The sequence below is a fragment of the Ursus arctos genome, unplaced genomic scaffold, assembly GCF_023065955.2.
Source record: "Ursus arctos isolate Adak ecotype North America unplaced genomic scaffold, UrsArc2.0 scaffold_16, whole genome shotgun sequence".
Lineage (NCBI taxonomy): Eukaryota > Metazoa > Chordata > Mammalia > Carnivora > Ursidae > Ursus > Ursus arctos.
The window spans coordinates 10,233,963-10,253,476 of NW_026622830.1; the positions used below are offsets into that span (position 1 = coordinate 10,233,963).

A 19,514-nucleotide genomic window follows, 5' to 3' on the forward strand; every position below is an offset into this window, starting at 1 on the left:
GTTCTCAACCAGGGGGGATTTTGGCCCCCTCCTCCCCAGCTTTATGGCTAGAGGCAGTTCTGGCTGCCCACAGGGGAGGGCTGGGGGGAGGCCAGGGCTGCCGCCGAACACCCTGCCTTGCACAGGACGGCCCCGCATCAAAGGCTGCTCAGTCCACACGTCAGTAGCGCCCAGGCCGCGAAGTCCTGCTCTAGGGTTAGGGCCTGGGTGTCAGTATTCTCTAACTTCCCGGCTCATCCTCGTGTGCCCTCAGGGCCGAGAGTGCCTCTCCGACTGGCTAGTCCCTAACAATCATGTGGATTCCTCGTTCCCCGGCGGACTTGGGCTCCGTGGGTCTGGGGTGGGGCCCGAGGCTCTGCATTTCTGACAAGCTCCCGGTGATGCCGGCGCTCCCAGCCCTCACCTTGTGTTCAGGACTGGAGAACAGACAAAGGTACGGGGAGCTGGGCTGGACTCTCGTTCTCTCTCTTTAAGCTGTTGTTTAAAAAAAGAATGTTTTCAGGACGCCTGGGTGGTGCAGTCGTTAAGCGTCTGCCTTCGGCTCAGGGCGTGATCCCGGCGTTCTGGGATCGAGCCCCACATCAGGCTCCTCCGCTATGAGCCTGCTTCTTCCTCTCCCACTCCCCCTGCTGTGTTCCCTCTCTCGCTGGCTGTCTCTATCTCTGTCAAATAAATAAATAAAATCTTTAAAAAAAAATAAAAAAAGAATGTTTTCCTTCAGATACGGAGAAGGGCTGGGAAATGGAGATGTGGCAGAGGGAGAAGAACGTGGTTGCTTGAAACCGCGAGGCTTTGCAGGGAGACGCAGTGAAGCTGCCCCAGGAAGGAGACCGTTGTGTTCACAGCGATGCACGGTGATTCACAGAGCAGCCGTCCAGGCCAGCCTCCCACCCAGCGCTGAGAGTCACGGCCACGGCCGGTCCCCAGCCTGGCTGGCCCAGTAGTGATGACTCAGGCTTTCCACCTGCAAAATGGGAGGGATGGCTCTTGCGGCCTCCCCACCCATTCCTGGGGCCAGAAGCCCCCGGGTGCCCCCCGAACTCATCAAAGGCAGATCTTAAAAGTCAGGACCTGCTTTTGCAGGCAATGCAACTGCTGTTTTCACTGCTCATAAATCTCCGTTTGTGGCAGCTCAGTTAGGAAGTCGTACAAAACTCTTATATTGAAAGAAGGGATTAATAACCCGGCCCATGTGGGAGAAATTAGCAGCTTCTGCAGAGAGGCCTTTTTCATATGTACTCTTAACTGGCAGCCCCTTGGAACAGCACTGGCTGCCCGGTCCCTGGGCTGAGCCGGGCATGGGGCAAAGCCGGCAGGGGCTCTTCATGAGTCGCTGGGTTGCACTTTCAAGGTGAAGTGTCTGGGAGCATCCGGCTGGGCCACAACAGACTCCTGACATGTTGCCAAGTGCACGGTTGCTGCTGAGGGAGCCCGTTTCGGGAGAGATGGAGGTGCAGGCCGGCCGGGAGGGAAGGGTTAGGTTTGGGCCTCAGGCCTCACGCGGCTGCTGCCTGCCATAGCTCCCGGATGGGGAGGTCCTCGGGCCGCTGGCACGGAAAGGGCTGGCCCTCGGCCCAGTTCTTGGGCTTGGGAGGAACGCCAGGAGCTCGGGCTGACTCACGAGGGGAGGGCCGGCCTCTGCGGCCCACGCGGCTAAGGCGAGGCCTGAGCAGATGGGTCCCTCTCGCTGACGGGGACGTGTTTCTCACCCTGCCCAGGAAAGGTGGCTGGAGAGGGTCTTCATTCTGTTCCTGCAGCCAGCCCTCCAGAAAAATCGGTGGCTGGCTGGAGTGACCAAGGGATGGGGCTCTGGAGCTAGACAAGCCCACTTCCGAGGATTCAGATCTCAGTCCCACCACACGCCCTTGGCCAGGGGGTGACCTGACTTCTCTTAGCTTTAGTTTTCTCCCTAGGCAAATGTGAATACTTTCAATACTTCCTCCAAAAGTTGCTGTGACCATTCAAGTGTGTCCTTGTGGCTCAGTGCTTAGCACAGGTCTGTCCTAAATCTCCATCTCTCATTCGTCGTAGACACAGGTGAGGGTATAGGTACATGTAGAGAGATAGCTATGTATAGGTAGGTATTAAGATATATTGAGATACATCCGTATTTACCCATCCATCAATCCTTCCATCAGGCCATCCATCCTGAGTACCCCCTAAGTCCAAGGCACTGCTCTTGGCCCTGGGCTTACAGCAGTACACATAACTCCCTCCTGGGGCTTACATTCTAACGGGGAGAGATTTGAAAGACAGGTGCACTAATAATGCAAGATGAAGGGGAGAGAAGGAGAGAGAGAGACACAGACAGGGTGGGGACTGCTGTTTTAACCTCAGGGTGGGAGAGTGGAGGGGTAGGGATAAGGAAGCCTCTTGGAGATGGGGGCATCAGAGGAAAAATGTACAAGAAGTGAGGATGGGAGCCACCGAAGTAATCAGGAAGAACTTTCCAGAGAGGGGGACTAGAAAGTACAAGCTCTCAAAGATAGGAGTGTAGCTGAGTGTGGTTGAGAGGCATTGAGAACATTCTAGAAGTATGGCTGAAGCACAGTGAGCCGAGGCATTGGGGGGGGGGGGTGGTCCTAGAAAGTGAGGTCAGAGAGGTGATGGGACAACATCATGCTGTTTCGAAAACCCAGTTCAGGATTCCCAGTGAATTCCCAAGCGAGTACGTCTAAACCCTGCAGGAACTGGGTCCTAGCATTCAGCACATATGATCCCTTCAAGTATTTGTTGACATCAGGTGCACGAGGAGAAAGTACACTCTGGCAAAGGGATTCTCTTATGAAAAAGTTGATTTGCCCTTTTATAAAGTAAAGATCAAATCTCCTTCGCCTTGTCTCCCTATAAGGAGGACAGGCACCTGTCCTTTGATTCATGAAAACAAAATGCGTTGTCAGAGGCAAACTACCCCAAGTGCCTTAGGGCACTTTTGCAGGAACCTGGCATTTCCAGAGTCCACAGTTGCTGGGGCGATGGCTCCAGGTTTGCCATGACAACAGGTGACAAAGGGGGTAGAGCGTGTCTGGTCGCCGTGAAATCAGAGAGCCTCTTTTGAACGGACTTCTCCTGCCACCCCAGTGATTTCTCTTTCTCTGGCCCTCAGCCCAGCGGTCGGCCCACGAGCTGCCCATGGTGGAGAGACAAGACATCGACAGCTGCCTGGTTTACGGGGGTCAGCAGATGATTCTCACCGGACAGAACTTCACGGCCGAGTCCAAAGTCGTGTTCACTGAGAAGACCACAGGTCAGGGGGCTTTTGGAGCTCTTGCGTTGTCCGCCGGCGTCGTACAAAAGCACCATCTTTTTTCTTCCAAACACCACTGCTTGGGGGGATCCGTTCTATTGGGTGGGGCTTTCTAGTCTGCTCTTTTTACTCATGACGAGAAGCTTCCCAGACCTCCTGCGAGTGATGTCACCCCAGTTCATGGGGGTAGTGTACCATGATGTGTCTTAGCTGGTCCTGGATTGTTTCACTGGATGATGAGGTTGACCCCTACCCCAAACTCTTTTATTTTTATTTTTATTTTTTTTTACATAGAGAGGCAACCCTTTTCAACTTTTTACTATTACCCAAAAGGGAGGCAGTTCGACACGGCGAATACGTTTGCATGCTCTGGCCCTGGGTCTCCTGGGTGCAAAGGCTAGGTCCACCACTTGCTTGTTCTGTGATCTTAGGCACATTACCTCCCCTTCTGTGTCTTCCTCTCCTTACGCAGAGAATGATAATAACAAAGGTTCTTACTCCCCAGTGTTGTCAGGAAGGCTAACTAGGTTAATACATGCTGAGTAATTATAAGAGCGCCGGGTTGCTTGTAGGCCAATAAACATAAGCTACTTAGAATTTTATGACAAATACTGCTGCAATGAATCTTCTAGTACTTTGAGGATTAATTAACTAATCTTGTATACATGAGTGTCTGCCATTGTGTACTCAGGGTTTATTCCTAAAGTGGGATTTTGGATAGTCATTTTGAGAGCTTTAATTACCTTCTGGAAATCTACAAATTGAAACTTCCATCAATGCTATGTCAGGAGTGGTTTCACCCCATCCCAGAAGTGCCATTTTTTTTTTAATTAAAAAATATTTGCTGAATTGGTGCTTCTCCTTACTATACGCTCCTTTGCTATGAGAGGTTTAGTGTTTTTGTTTATTGGCCATATGTATTCTTTGTTCCATACACTGTTTGTTAATATTTTTTGCCAATGAGGATATGGTAAAAAGAGAATGATCTAAAGTAGGGTCAGTTTTAAGTTATGCAGTTATTTGATAGTTATGGATGCTAGATCAATTTTTTTCTCTAATGGACATGATTTCAGTAGGTTATTCTAGGGGGTTTCCTTATTTGTTTACTATCCTTAGGATGATGTGGAGACTATAATAGGCAGATTGTCCAGTTGTGAGGATTGTGCACTGCACAAGGGTACCTCCTCTAGGGACCGCCGTTCAAGTGGGTTAATCGACAATCTATGTAGACGGCTGCTGGCAGGAGGAAGCAGGGTGTCTTGGGGAAGGATTCTTGGGGTGCGCTGGCTCTCTGACTAGGCATGACATCAAGGAAGGCTGTGGCAGTGGGGGCTGGAGATGCATGGGTGGGTTTGGCAGTGGTTTAAAGGGTATGTGGTCAGTCACTGTGGGTTTGAGGGGCAGTGGTGGTGTAGTGAGGGGTTAGGGATGCAGGCATTTAAATGGGTGCATTGCAGTCTATTATATGTTTGTCTAGTACTTTAGTTAGCCATTGCCCTTTTCTTATGCCTTCGACTGCTCCCAGCTCTGTGCTATTATAAGTAACTCAGTGATCAACGTTCTCTACATCCCTTTTGTCAGCTAGGTAAGAGCTCATGCTCTTCAGCCAAAACCCAGCTCCACTGTTTTCTAGCTGTGTGACCGTCGGCAGGTTACTTAACCTCTCTGGGCAATAGATTTCTTGTCTGTGTGATGAGGATGAAGACAGTCCTACCTCAATAAGGTGGTCATAGGATTAAGAATTTCTGCATGTTCAGTACTCATAAAATGCTTGGTATATACATTATTTAATGCTATTTGGTATTGTTTCCTAGTATTAAGGCTGACCTATGGTGTAGTGGCTTCATGGAGGCATGCACAATTTTAAGCATCTTGGGGGGGACGCTTACTTTTCAGATGGTGGAACGGTGTGAAATACTCTCTACTGCAGGAATTTTCTAGGCTTTTGAAAATCAGAGAGTGAACCGATGTGGCTGGCACATTGTGATAAGCAGGCAGAGGTCAGAACAGAGAGGTTTCCCAGTGCCAGGTGGAGACCACGGCCTTGGTTTGGTCGGCACATGGGTAAGGTAATAGGGAGTCAGGGTGAGTTCTCCAGCAGGAGAGGGGCATGAGACATAAACGAGCAAGCATTAGCTGCTCTGGCTCGGATGTGCCTCCCGGGCAAGCACACCATCGTGCGGGCCTTCCGCGGACTTTCCCAAGAAGCTTCTGGCCTCATGGCGCCTTGTTAGCAGAGGGGAAAATGAGAGTAATAAACAGACATCTTGTTACCCACACCCAGGCTGGCAGGTGCTGTCGGAGGTGGGGTGGTGGTGCTGATGGAACGGGGTGGGGGTGGCTTGGAGAGAGGCCGGGTCCTACCAGGTCCCTCGCAGAGTTAGGAGTCAGCCAGCTTTCGTGGTCCTGGGAGCTCAGGTACTTGTGACGCTGCTCTGGGCATCGATTAAGTGTTTGTTGAGTGAATGAACAATGGTATTTCCTCTCTGGCTTGCTTTCTCTTGGTTTCAGAAGAAATTTCACGGTTTACCTCTTGGAGGGAGGAAAACTCAGGGTCTGCTTCAACTTGGAAAAGTGTATTTTTTTTTTTAAGATTTTATTTATTTATTTGACAGAGATAGAGACAGCCAGCGAGAGAGGGAACACAAGCAGGGGAGTGGGAGAGGAAGAAGCAGGCTCATAGAAGAGGAGCCCGATGTGGGGCTCGATCCCATAACGCCGGGATCACGCCCTGAGCCGAAGGCAGACGCTTAACCACTGTGCCACCCAGGCGCCCCGGAAGAGTTGTGTATTGATAAGGAATAAGGAGTAATTAAGGAATTAATTAATAATTAAGGGATTACTGAGGAATCATAGTAGTGTCTGTCTGTGCTCTTTGACGGACACTTTCCATGGACTGTCTCCTCTAAGCCGGGACCCATGGGAGGCAGCCAGCCAAGCATGGAGAAGGGAGGGGGCTCACCCACAGGTAAGAGCCAGCATTGTCCTCATGGCCAACCTCCCTGGGCCTCAGTTTCCCTCTCTGTGAAATGAGGTACCAATGCCCCCCGCCCCCGAGTTAAATGGATTCACAGGCAGTGTGCACTTAGGGCCTAGGGGGTGCTCACCGAGTGTTTGCTGTTGTCTCTCCGGGCAGAATTCTCATGGCTCAGGCTGCCAGCGTCACTGACTCGATGGTCACAAGTGCAGGCTCTGAGCTCAGGAGGCCTAGGTTCGAATCCGTGACGTGCAGTTAGCGCCTTTGGCGTCCTGGGTGAGTCACCTCACCTCTCTGAGCCAGAGTTTCCTCTTGTGTCAAATACAGGGGATTTGCTTCTCTTGAGAGAAGAGGAGGTGACACGAGTTGGGGGTACAGATGAGGCTCTTTGCCTAGCTCCTGGCACATTGGAGATGCCCATGAAACAGTAGTTTTTACTGTTATCATTATGTTTAGGCTGTGGGAGAACAAAGATGAATAAAATTTTACCTCATGGAACCAGGAGGACATTGAAAAACATTGAAAAACTTTGAAAATATGTGCCAGGCCTTGTTCTAAGCACTTGACGTGTATTAACTAACCTGATTCCTCATGACATCCCTACCAGAGAGCTCCTCTTCTCCTAATTTTCCTAATGAGAGACTGAGCACAGAGAGGTTAAGTAACTTAGTGAAGATCACACAGCTGGTAAACGGTGGTGCTGGGTTCGACCCCAGGCAGCCTGGCTCATGAGTCTGCACCCTTGACCATGAGCTCTTGTGTCCTGAGGAAGCTCAGAACCAGGTTAATTTGCCCGAAGACCCTTCAGCCGCTTTGAGCCACTGAGGTGAACCATTTTGTGGTGAAACAGACCCTTGGCTTTTTGCAGTGGGGCCGCTGGGTTTGAGAGGACCCATTCAGAGCCCTTTCATGCCTAGCTTAGGGAATCCTGGGTGAACGCGGTTTCTGGATTGATGCCAGTAGAGAAGCAGGGGTCTCAGAGATGCCCCCACCTCACGGGGTGTCTGGCTCCTCAGGGCCCCAACAGACAGGGGGCTCCTCATGCATTTGCAGGGAGCTGGTCCTGCTCTTTTGACCCCGAGCACTCGCCTCCCAGCCCGGGACTGCCTTCTGCAGGGGGAATCCCTGTTGCTCAACTTCGTTTTTCCAAAACGCATCCCCGTTCCCATCTCCATGGATAGCTGGGCTGGCAAGGGCTCCGCGGGGCGGGGCGGAGTGGAACGGGCTGAAGTTTTCCAAGGAAGGGGAACCCCAGCTGGTTCTCACATTAAGGAAAGGTGACAGCCTCCTGGGCTAATCTTAGCCCCCACGTTGGGTCATCGGCACCACCAGCTCCAATGTTCTTTTTATAGCTGTCGGCTGAAATGGGATTGGCAGCTTCCCTCCAGCAGGATGACAAATTGAAGAATGATGGAAAAACAGTAGGAGAGGGGCAGCGTGGTGTTTCTTAAGTTAGAAAAGCTCGGTGTTTTGGAAAATGGCACCTTATTTATAGCAGCAGTAATAATAATCACTATTATATTATTTTTATTACTATTTTTAATTATTTTCATGACTTCCAGGAGCCTGTATGATCTGGCCCTTGCCCATCCCTCTGAATTCAGCTTTTTGGACTGTCCCCTTGCTCACTTGGCTGGAGGTACACCTGTCTTCACTCTGTCCTCAAGCACCCCATGCTCGTTTCTGCCTCAGGACCTTTGCTTTTGCTCTCTCCTCTTAGAACGTCCTTCCAACATTTCTTTACGAGGCCGTATCCTCCTGTGTCTTCAAGGCTAGCACGGAGGTGATTTTTTCAACGAGTCCCTCCCTGCCCATCTGCTTCAAAGCTGTTCAGCATCCCCTCCCCAGAACCCTGTCACCTTCTCTCGCATTGTCCTGCTCTGTTTTCTCAGTGGCAGCTCGCACCGCTGAAATTATCTTGCCATTTGTTATCTGGCCTCCCACACTAGCCTCTTAGTTCCTCCAGGGAGGGTGGGGACTCGGTGTTTGCTGCTGTATCTACAGCATCTAGAACAATCCCTGGCACCTAGTAGGTGATTATTCATACTGCTGAATGGGTGCCTTCTTTCTTTGTCACATCGGCCCCAAGGGGCAGGTGACATGGTCCCCATTTACAGTTGAGGTAACTGAGGCACGTACAGGTCAAGCCACAGGCCCCAGGTCAGCCCACGGCTGATGACAGAGCTGGAAACCCGAGTGGTGCTTATCATCAACACCTCCCCGCCCCCCCAAGGAAGCTCTCTAGTCACATCCACGAGGACAAACAGAAACCAAACAGAATGATCAGGATCTTTCCTATTTACCGTCCTCAGTCATTGCCTAGAAGCCTTCATATATTCTCTGAAATTTAAAAAATGTGTAACCTTCCAGGCAAAGTTCAGGCGGAGAAGTCCAGGCTGTTCCTGACTTCAGCTGGTAACCCTGGCCCCCGGCCACCCAGGCCTCAGGCGGAGTTGGGGGTCCCAGCAAAACATTGCAAAACAGGAAAAAATCTAAGGACACAAAAATAAAAGTGATGTGGCAGCGGAAACAGGGTTGCCATGGCTCTGAGCGACTCGCCGCTTCTGGGTGGGATCCAATGTTTTGGAAGGTTCCTCCACATGACACAGGGTTTTGGAATTTTTCAGCTGGTAAATCTTTCTTAATTCAGGCCCCCGGCCCCGGCCAAGTAGCTCCCTGGCTCTCCGTGTCCTGCGGGGGTGTAGTTTGGAAACCTGCCTGCATCGGATTACTCAGCTTTGAAACTTAAATTGTTTGAAGAGAATTTGTGTTTTGTTTTGCTGGACGATTTTCTTGGAACAGTCTGATGGCAGAGGCTCCCATCACCTGTTGAGAGGGCAAATTGATTTTTTAGAAAGGAGGCGTGGGTGGTGGAATTCCCTCTTTCCCACTGAGTCATCATATCCTAATATGAGTCATTTTATTACTTGGAGGTTCCCAAAGGTTGTATTTTGAGCTTTGTTTAATAAATATAAATGCACATGCTTAAAATAAAATTTTTTTGCTAAATTAAGTATCTTTCCATGAATTAGTATCCTAGAAACCTTGGAACCACCTGAAAGAAGGCATCTGCTGCAGCCACCTGTTTTTCCTCCGCGGGCTTGGTTTTGCCCAGTGTGGCGTTTTCGAAAACAATAGACCTGGTGTGGGAGTCTCTAGACGGGGCTTCCCTCTGGGAAAGGTCAGACTCCAGGCTGGGCTGCGGCATGACTAAGGCCCTGCAGACCTTTGCCCTCGGTGACTCACGTCCACAGTGTCATGGGCCCCCTGGGCTGAAGCCCACCATTTACACACAGCTGGCTGGGATGCCATGCTTGCCTCCAAAGCCAGAGGCCAGGTCGTTGCCCCTAAGCCCCGCTGGAGACCGAGCAAATGGTCTCATTTTCGCTCCCCTTGCATGTAAGGACAGGCTTTTGGGTGAAAGAATCCTACAGTTCATTCTGTTTGGAAGCCTTTGAAAGAGGACGCAGAGAAATGAGTTTTCTAGCTGACTTGGGTTCAGGCGTTTCCACCAGCAGTCAGTGTTCTTGGTGCCAACAGACCTTTGTGTAAATTGCAATTAGTAGGTTGCACTCCCCCCCCCCCCGCCCCCGCACTGCCACACATGCTGGCAAGAAAATCAAAATATCTTTTATTAATGAACACCCTTCTGTATCTTTTCTGCATTTTTGGTTGCATGCCCTTTTTAAAAAAATAAAAATTGTATATATTTAAGGTATAAGCAGGCTGGATTTGGGATCGTTTAGCAGGCTTGGCTCGAAGCCTGGATAGGCCCCATGTTATGTGCTTTGGGACTCAGTTTTCCCATCTCTAAAGTGGGGTTCCTGGTATTTCAGCAATGAAAAGAGAGCAAGGATCTAAATGGGTCAGGCTCATAGCAAGTGCTCAGAAGCTGTCCGCTGACCTTCCACATGCCCCCTGGGAGTCAGTTTACCAAACATGGAGCCAGGAAGGCAGGCCCATGTTGGTTTCTTGTCTGAGAGAAGAGTCCTTCCGGACACAGATGAGTTTCTCCTCTTGTCCCCTAAGCCATCTTATCCCACACCGGTTGTCGTGGCCTCACCGAGGAGCTGGAGGGAGCTTGGCTGATGGCTGTGCCCTGCCCCCCATCTTACAGGTGGGGAAGCTGACTCACATGGTGAGGTCGACAGACTTCCTCGAGGTGGTAGAGCTTGTGGCTGGAGGGCTGGGTCCCAGAGCCCCACTTCCTGGTTCCCAGAGCGACGGGCTGGCTGAAGAGTTGCCCCTGCGGGGGGATGAAGGATGGGCAGGAGTCCAGCCTCTGTGGCAAACGACCCAGTGATGCTCTTTTAGCCTCCTTCTGCTCACTCGGCCCCAGGGCTTCCAGAACACATAAGGCTCCCTGGGTATTTACTGAGCACCTACTAGGTACAGGTACTGTGCCAGGCACTGGGGACCCGGTACAGAGGAGGTCCCTGCTCTCAGGCCACTCCGAGATGGGGAAAGTGCTCTGAGGACTCTGAAATCAGGTCAGAGGAGCTAGACGAAGGGCCTGGAGGTAGGGGGAGAAATACAGGAGGCTCAGTGGAATTCAGATCTCAGACAACACATGTCTGTAGTAGGAGTATGTCCCCTGCAATGGCATAGGATTTGGGACATACTTGTAGTAAAAAAGGAGTCCCTGGTTGCTGAAAATCAAATTGAACTGGACGTCCAGTAATTTTATTTGTTAAATCTGGCAACCCTGGAGAGTGGGATCAGGGAGGGCTTCCCCGAGGAGGTGGCTTTGAACAGAGGCCTAAAGGCAGAAAAGAGGGAGCTGCACAGACCGTCAGAAGAGGGTCTCAGGGCAGAAATACCTCCCAGGGCCACAGTCCCAGCATTGGGACGAGCTGGGGTGTTTGAGTAAATGAAAGCAGGCCCAGGCCTCCAGGGCAGCATGAGAGCCTGGGGAAGGATGGCACCAAGCAAGCCTGGAGAGGTCTCTGTGGTGGGGCGGGGGCGTGTTGGAGCTTAGGTCGTGCCTGGGTTTGTAGGAACGGAGAAGAGTTTGGATTTTGTTACAAAAGCAACTAGGGGCTCTTGTCCTAAGCAGGGGAGTGCCATGATCTAATTTGTATCGTTAAGATTGTTCTGGCAATCTGGATGAAGAACGGACTCAGGGGTGTTGGGGGGAACAAGTGGAAGGTGCTTTGAGCCCCCCACTGTAGTTGTCCAGGTCAGGGACAGGGGGGCTGAGCCCCCCAAAGAGGTGGTGGGGCATCAGGAGAGAAGTGGGATGTTGGGAATCAAGGCATTTCCTCTCCACCGCCCAGCAAGTACATTCGGACAGTTGTACCATTTCAGGTGGGTGAAATCCTCAGCTCTGGGACCCTCCTGGCGCCCCCCGCCACCCCCATCTGCTCGGCTCATTAAGCCCCCACACCCAGGGAGTGTGCATTTTTCTGCTAGTTAGCAGTCGTCAAAAGCAGACTGGAAGGACTTCAGCCATCTTCATTTAGCTAATTTTAAAAGCAGGGCCAGGACTGGGAAGCATCATGCGTGGTTTCCTAATACAGACTGACACTTTGATTTCCTCCGTTTGCCTCGAGCCCAGGGGCGTGCTCACAGTCCGCGTGAGGACGGATTCGCTCTCCTTCTTCTGAAATCGCCCTTATTTCTCCTTCGAGTGCTGACAGGAGCCCGTGGCTTATCCAGGCTGACGGTTAAGACCCCAGCCCAGACCCAGTGCCAGCCCTCCTGCTTCCTGACGCTTTGGGTTCAAGAGCTGCCTGCAAAGCGGATATTAAACCACTGGCAGGGTAGGGGCCACGGGTCTGCAGATGGTCTGGTTACTAGGGCACGAGCCTCTGGCACAGCGGCCAAGACACCACCAAGGCTAGAATGTTTGTTGAACCATGCATACCCCTCACCCCGTGTTTTTTTGTTCTTGCAAAGTCTTGCTAAAGTCTTCTCTAGACCCAGCCCCTTTGCCCAAAGAACCTGGCTCTTTTCTCTTCCCCTCTGAGTAAGACTTGGAAGGGCCCTTTCCGTGCTGGCTGCCAGTCCCTGTTAATTTAGGACAGGGGAAGTTTGCCCAAACATCTGCTCAAGGGACTGAAGTCCTTCATTTCATCTCAGCCCAGAGCAGTAGAAGCGGACTTGGTCATCTTGGGCCTCTTCTGCTCCGGGCAGGCTTTCCCAGAGTCCCGGACCTGGGGCCTGGGTCGGGAGGTGGGTTGTCGAGAACTCGGCTGGGTTGCACGGGTGACACGTGATTCAGTGTCTGCGCCATTATTCCAGGAGCCTTCCCCACCACTCAGTTCCCAGAGAGGATTCTTCACGAAGGGCTCGGCAGTCTCTCCTTGTGGGGTCTTTTTGCTGGTGAGGCCAGTGGTCTGGCTGTGGGCCGAGGCTGGGAAATCCTGAGGTCACCTTGTTCATTTATTCCACTGGTGTTTACCGAGCACTCGTTACGCGCCAGACAACGGTAGTGCTGGGGCGAAGCAAAGAACGAGACAGGTGCGAGGTGCTGCTCTCAGGAAGCCCCCAGCCTAGCAGGGGAAGGAGACAGAAAGCCAATAGGCTGAGAAAATGAGGCCAGAGGTTGGAAGGGGATGGGGGACAGGTCCAGGGGGACCTCCCTGAGCAGGGCCAGAAGGCTGGGAAGGCGCCGGTCTGAGTGAGGTCTGCAGAAGGGCAAGTGTGGTTGTTGGGGGATCGAGAAGTCCAGTGTGGCTGGAGGGAAACTGAGGAAGGAGGCAGGGTCCTCGTCCCAGGAGAGGTGAAGAATCTTGAGTCCTCACTTGGGAGCTCTGGCGGGCCTGTCCAGTGCAGGAAGGCATGTGTGGCTCATACCGTGGTGCCAGCAACCTGCACAGGGCCTGCTATGTGGTAGAAACCTGGTCCCTGCCTGGCTTCCATCTGAGACCGTGGCCCCCGAGGGCCCCCGGGAGACAGGCAATCAACAGGCAGTTGCACTATACTTTGTCCTCAAGAGAAAAGCGTTATCTTAAAAAACACTGCAGTGAAACAAGGACCTGGGACAGCCACCAGAACACTTGGGTCAAGATGACCCACCAGTTCTCTCTCCCTAATCAGACCTATGGGACACGACATTCTCAAATAATGACAGCAGTCCTCACTATGGGCTGAATATTTTGCTAAGCATTTTACATATAATCTACTTGAATTTTTGCCAACTCTTTGAAGTCAGTGAATGAACGAGACCATTTTGCTTATGAGGAAACTAAGGCACAGAGAGGTTAAGCTACCACTTAAAGGCCACACAGCGAGGAAACAGCAATGATTGAGCTCCAGAGGGAGGGAGTTCAGGCAGGGAGCCCTGCCAGCATTTACGATGAGTTCCTCTGACTCCTGGAAGCTCAGTTCAGAGGATGGGATTAGCGTGTTCTTTCAGTGAAACCCCAGGACTTGTGTGCTGTGGGATGCAGGGTGGGGGAAGGGAAGATGAGCCCAGGGAAGTGGTCTTGAGGTATTTTGCAAACCACACACTTCCCATAGAGACCAGTTCCCTTGAGCATGCCTTCCATATGCTACCTAAAATTGGGGACAGTAATGTCAGCTTTCAGTTCCTGTTGGGGACCTGTCAGGAACTCAGGACAGACTGTACTTGAGACGTACAACAAGGCTAGACCCTTAAAGCTGCCCTCTGGGCTTCTGATGCTTAAAGACAAAAGGAAGAAGCTGGGCCCCTGAGTTTGGCTCATAAGTTAGGTTTGTTTTTACTTTTTAAAAAGATTTACTTATTTATTTTAGAGAAAGAGAGCGTGTACATGCAGGGGGAATGGCAGAGGGAGAGAGGGAAGCCCAAGCAGACTCCCTGTTGTACTCAGAGCCCAATGCGGGACTCGATCTCACGACCCTGAGATCAAGACCTGAGCTGAAACCAAGAGTCTGATGCTTAACCGACCCTGCCACCCAGGCGCCCCATGATTTAGGTTTTGATTTTTCATTCCTGTGAGTGCTCCCTCTTTTTTAAAAATTGAGGTAATGGTGAAAAGACCCATCTGAAAGGAAAGAAGTTGGGCACGTGTCCACCTGCCTCCTATAACAGGCCTCGGCCCTTTGTGAATTCCCTCTGCTCATGCCCACAGGCTGGAGTATTTATAATTTATAATTATAATCAGAGAAATGTGTATTATTTTCTGATTAAAATATGCTTGTGGCTTTTTCAGTAATGACACATGGTGGAATATATGCAAAAAATGATAAGACGATATTGACATAATATGTTGCCATGAGCCGTAATAATTTTGCACACCAACATCTGCCACACATTTATCCTGTGCCTTGTGTCTGTCTGGGAACGGACCTGTGAGCTATAGGTCCTGAGGTGGTCCCTGTATTTTGGGGACGAGGCAGAGAGAGGTAAAGTGCCCCATCTGAACACGCACAGCGGGTTGGGCCTGTGGCCTGTAGGGTGCCTTAGAGCTTTTGAATGACGTGCTCCCCTTTCAAAATGAGATTTCACTACACATGCAGAGATTCCAGGCTGGGTCTGTCTGCTCTGGAGTTCGGGGTTCGCAGGGATGAAACGGATAGCTCTGGGGAACCACAGAGGGGAAGTTTCTTCTGGCCACAGGACCTGTGGGCTACAGTAGCCGTGTAGCCGAAGGCCCCACAGAAAACGCTGGAGTGGGTGGGCATTGCCCCCTCGACCCCACGGGCTTTTTCCTCCCTGACCTGCTGCCCAGAGCTCTAGCAGCCGGTGTGTGGAGGCCCCCCGGCCAGGGGTGAGGCCGCGGGCCGTGGTGCTACAGAGGCCTCCGGGGAAGTCCTGCCTGGCGGGTCCTGTTTGTTCCGCCTGGAGCCCAGAGGAAGGGGGCGGGAGGGAAGGAGAGTTTTTAACTGAGTGGCTGGTATGGGGACATCCCTCTGCACCCGAGTCTGGGGAGGGCCCTGTGGACACCCTGGGGCCCTCCTGGGCACGTGGTTGTGAGTCTGAAGAGAAGAGAAGGTCAGGTCCTCAGAGCAAGGGGCCTAGGGCCTGGGAGGAAGGAAAGCTAGTCGTTTTCCCTTCCCGACAGCTGCGGGCGCGTGGGGAACAGTAGCAGAGAAGGACGCTGACCAAGAGAATATCGGGTGGTAGTGGTTTCTGGCCAAAATGTCATGCAGTCTTGGGGAAAACCTCAGATACATCCCAGGGGAGGGAGATCTGCAGAAACCTGACGGTCGTCCTCTCCGTGCCGTGCGAGGCGGCACCTGCCTCTCCCAGAGGCCCCTGGGGTGGGGCATGAGAAGTAGAGGAGAGATGTGGGGGCTGGGGAGGGGCTGCTGTGGTTGAAGTGGGGAGCATAGTGCTGTCTGAAGAGGCCACGGTCTTGTGTGGGTGCCCAGAATGGTCAGATCGTCTGATTTTTTTTTCCCCCAAGAGCAAGATCTGCATTTTGTAGGTGAAATCTCATTTTGAAATGGCAGCAGCTAATGAGAAAACCTCCAAAAAGCCACCCCACCCTACAGGCCACAAAACAGGCCTGGTCTCCAGCGTGAGGCCAATAGCTTTTAAAAAAAAAAAAAATTGGGGTAAAATATGCGTGTTGTAATATTGGTCATTGTAACCATTTATCCCTGAGCCCTCAGTGGCATTACGTCTCTCACAGTATCGTACCGCTGTGACCCCACCAGTTTGCAGGATATTCTCATTTCTCGAAACAGAAGCTGTTTCCCCATTAAATAGTAACCCCCCCATCCTCCCCTGCGGCCTCCTGTAACCTGCGACTTTGCCGATTCTGCGTACCTCACGTACGTGGGATTACGTACTGCCGTCCTTCTGTGTCCGGCCTGTTTCCCTCAGCACACGCGTGCGGGGTCGATCCGTGTGGTCGCGTGTGTCAGAGTCGCTTCCCTTCGGAGGCCGGACGCCGCTGTGCATGGTCGGTGTGATAGAGCACATTCCGTCGATCCGTGTGTCTGTTGACGGACCGCGGCCTTCTCTGAGGAAGTGTCTGCCCCAGCAGATGCTTAGATGGTGACTGTCATTAACTGCAATGACCTTAACGCCGGGTGTGCTGAGCAGTGGCCGAGCGAGCGCTAGGGTTCGGAATAAGGAAAACGTGGCCTTTGCGGACGGCGGGGGAGGCAAACGCAGGCTTTCGTGGAGAGAGCGCGGCGGCGGGGTGGCCCCGGGTGCCGCGGTCGCCGTGGCTGGGCTTCCGTGGGAGAGACTGCGGCCCAGCCGCCCGGAATGCCTGCCCGCGTCCTCCGTTCACTTGCCGCAGGACCTACGCAGGGATCTGCAACCACGGAACGTCGACAGAAGGGCCACTGGGTCCGGGCTCGGCCTCCTGGGCTCAGATCTGGCTTTTCCGCACCCATAGCCGTGCGTCCTCGGGCCAGTGCCCGAGTGTCCTCACCTGTCAAATGGGGGTGATGATCGGACCTGTGGCACAGGCTTGTTGTATGGATCAGACCCGTCCACACCTGAGAGGTGGTTTGAGTGGTGCTTGGCATACAGACAGTGCTCGGAAGCAAAAGCTGTTATTCCTCCTGGGGGCGGGGTCGTGAGCACGGGGCCTGGGGAGGCTGGAACAGGTCGTGTGGGGCCTTCAAGGCGGCTGTGCGTGCTTCAATGCTATCTGGGGGCACAGGGGGAGCAGGGACGAGTTTGAGAAGATGCGCGTGAACCTTTGTGGCGGTTGTGACCCGGAAAAGATCTTACCTGCATTGGACTTTCCCTCGGCCTCCCAGGAAGCGGGTCACCCCGTGTCTGCTTAACGATCTTGAGCTTTTCTCCTTGAAAGCATCTCTTTTGTTATGGGACTGTGCCCCTTGTGGCTTAAGGACTGCGATTGCGTGACTGTCCACTTCCTGCCTTTGGACAAACTCCCTGTTCCTTCTCTGGGCCTCAGTTTCCCCATCTGATGGTGTTGGGCTGGCTAATTCCTAGGGGCCGTCCCAGGCACCTATGCCCTGAAATTCTGTGGCTCTTAGTGGGTGGAGTTTTACTTACATACACCCACCAGAGATGGAAAAAAGGTGAAATTGAAGGAGAAGGGCTCCCTCTTGTTTCTCTTGGGTCCCTGGACCAGGAGAAGAGACTCCCTGAGAACCCTCTTCCTGGGGTCATGCCTTTCACCGACTCCCGTTCTGTGCTTCGCCTCTCACTTGCCGGCGTGGGTTGGGAAGAGGGCTGGGGATGGAGACCATGGGCCCAGCCTGATACATCCTGATTGCTTTTCCAGCTGCTGCTCCCTTTCCTCCCAATTATGAGACTCCTGAACATGGTCCTTTCTTTTCAAAGTGGGTCAGAGTCCTACAGGGAAATGAGCTGAACCGAAGGGACCCAGATATTACTGGGTCCAATGAGAGGCCAGGGAGGAGGCGGTACACCTGATATCAACACGTTATTGTCTCTTTCCTTGATTAATTTATTACTTGATCTTCTGACTTAAAGCTCGCATTGCAGTTAGTGAATAAGAATGCCCTTTTTGGCACGGACCCACGCCTTGCTCGTAACCACCACCTGAAAGACAGATGTATGTCTCCTGTGGGTGACTTTTGCCCAGTCTTTGATAAAGGGGTGAGATTTTTTTCTGACTCATTCTGTCCGGGGCCTTTCACATGGAAAGTACCCTGTCTTGATGACCTAACTTCCAATTCCTTGATGTCCATCCATCTGTCCTTTCTTGCCTTCTTTGGAGCAGTGGCTGACGTTGGCCCTTGGAGCTGCCGACACTTTGGCACGTGTGCTCAGACACAAGATGTTTGCTAGGTACCCGCGGTGTGTCGGGTGTCGGGGAGATGGCGTGACTCGAACTTGCGCCCTCCCATCATGGTGAGAGTTGGTTCCTTGACCACATTTTCCCTCTTCCCTTTTGACATAAACCCATGTCTCCCGTAATCATTTCAGGAGTCTAATAGAACTCTAAGGCCACGACTTGCAGACGTACTCCTTACTCAGGGCTCCCACTAGCTCATTGCCCGTGTGTTGTTAAGATCATCTGCACACATCAGCTTTGGTAGCAATCACAGGACTTTATTAATCATTATTGGGGGAAATATGTTCTATACACGGAAGTTCAAATAACGCTTGGAAACCAGATTTCTTTGGGCGAACCTTAAGAGCCAAGACTATACAAATTCACATCTAACCTGTCACTGGAGATGTTAATAGTTGTGCTTAAAACCGGGGAGAGGGATTCTGTGGCCAAATGTTGGGACATGGTACTTACTCCAGCCCACCTTGAAGAATTACGCTGCGTGCGAGCAGATTAAAGGCTCTGAGACGTCCTGCAGTAAAGAAACCCATTTGACATTGACTGAGCATTTTCCAAATGCTTATTAGCTTCAGAATTTGTTTCCTGTCCTCATAAACCCATTTAATATTCTTCAGAGCCAGCGTTCCACAAAACACCCTGGAAACACTTGTGGAAATGATTTGTTTCAGCCGAAAACTGCCCGATGGCCAATGTAGGGGGTCAGAAAAAGAGATCTGTTATTTGCAAATGCAGAGTTTTGTTTGGCCCAACTCGTTGGCCCCAAACGGAGGAACTAGTGCTCTTCTCCAAGGAAGGAGCGTTCACTCCTGAGCAAAAGCTCTCATCGATTCTTGTAATGAGTCATGTGAAATCCAGACTGTTGACGGAAAGGTGGGGGTTGGGCTCCTACGTTTCCACCCTCTCCAGGGACTCACAAGCCAGGACATTGTTTCAGGCTCTTAGGGCAGAATATGCGAGCGACCTGTGTTCTCGGATGATCAAGAAGCCATGTCTGGGACAGCCAGTGATCCGTAATAGGGCCTCTGTGACCGTCTTGGCGTGTGCAGGACACTTTGGAAATAGTCTTTGGTTGAAAAAAGCGTATAGTGAAGTATCGTGTAGAACAGTCTTACTTCTTTTAAAGAAAGATATAAGAGCCGTTCAAACAACAGCCGTGGGATGATGGGCAATTTCTGTTCTTTTCTTTGTTACCTGCTGGTGCCCAGTTTTCTATGGTCAACATACATTCCCTTTGGAAAAAAAAATATACACATATGTAAAGAAAAATACGTGTATTTTTCAAATAGACACACACAAACACACATAGACACACACAAACACACATAGACACCTTGCTGAAACGGTACAATGTGTAAACCAAGGTAAATGTAAGCTGCTGAGTTTTGGTCTTAAATCTTTGGTTTCTAATAGTTCCCTCAAAGCGTGTCCTTTTTTAATTTTTCCAGATGGGCAGCAAATTTGGGAGATGGAAGCTACGGTGGATAAAGACAAGAGCCAGCCCGTAAGCACCTGGACGAGAGGACTGAGCGCCTGTCGTGTCCCCTCCCACCTCCCTCGTGCCCTCTTTCCTTCTTTTTTTCCTCCTTCCTCCAAGTCCCGGGGCTTTGGA

The 19,514-nt window shown here is 51.7% G+C and overlaps 1 protein-coding gene across 7 annotated transcripts in view; it reads left to right on the forward strand.

The window, feature by feature from the left end:
* Positions 1–19,514, forward strand: part of NFATC2 (nuclear factor of activated T cells 2) — a 150,691-nt gene that overhangs the window by 88,110 nt on the left and 43,067 nt on the right. For all 7 annotated transcript variants that reach the window (XM_044385903.3, XM_044385904.3, XM_026503746.4 and 4 more), the window contains exons 6-7: positions 3,107–3,247; positions 19,351–19,406. In XM_044385903.3, coding sequence (XP_044241838.2) covers positions 3,107–3,247; positions 19,351–19,406 — 197 coding nt within the window. The remainder of the gene's footprint in view (positions 1–3,106; positions 3,248–19,350; positions 19,407–19,514) is intronic.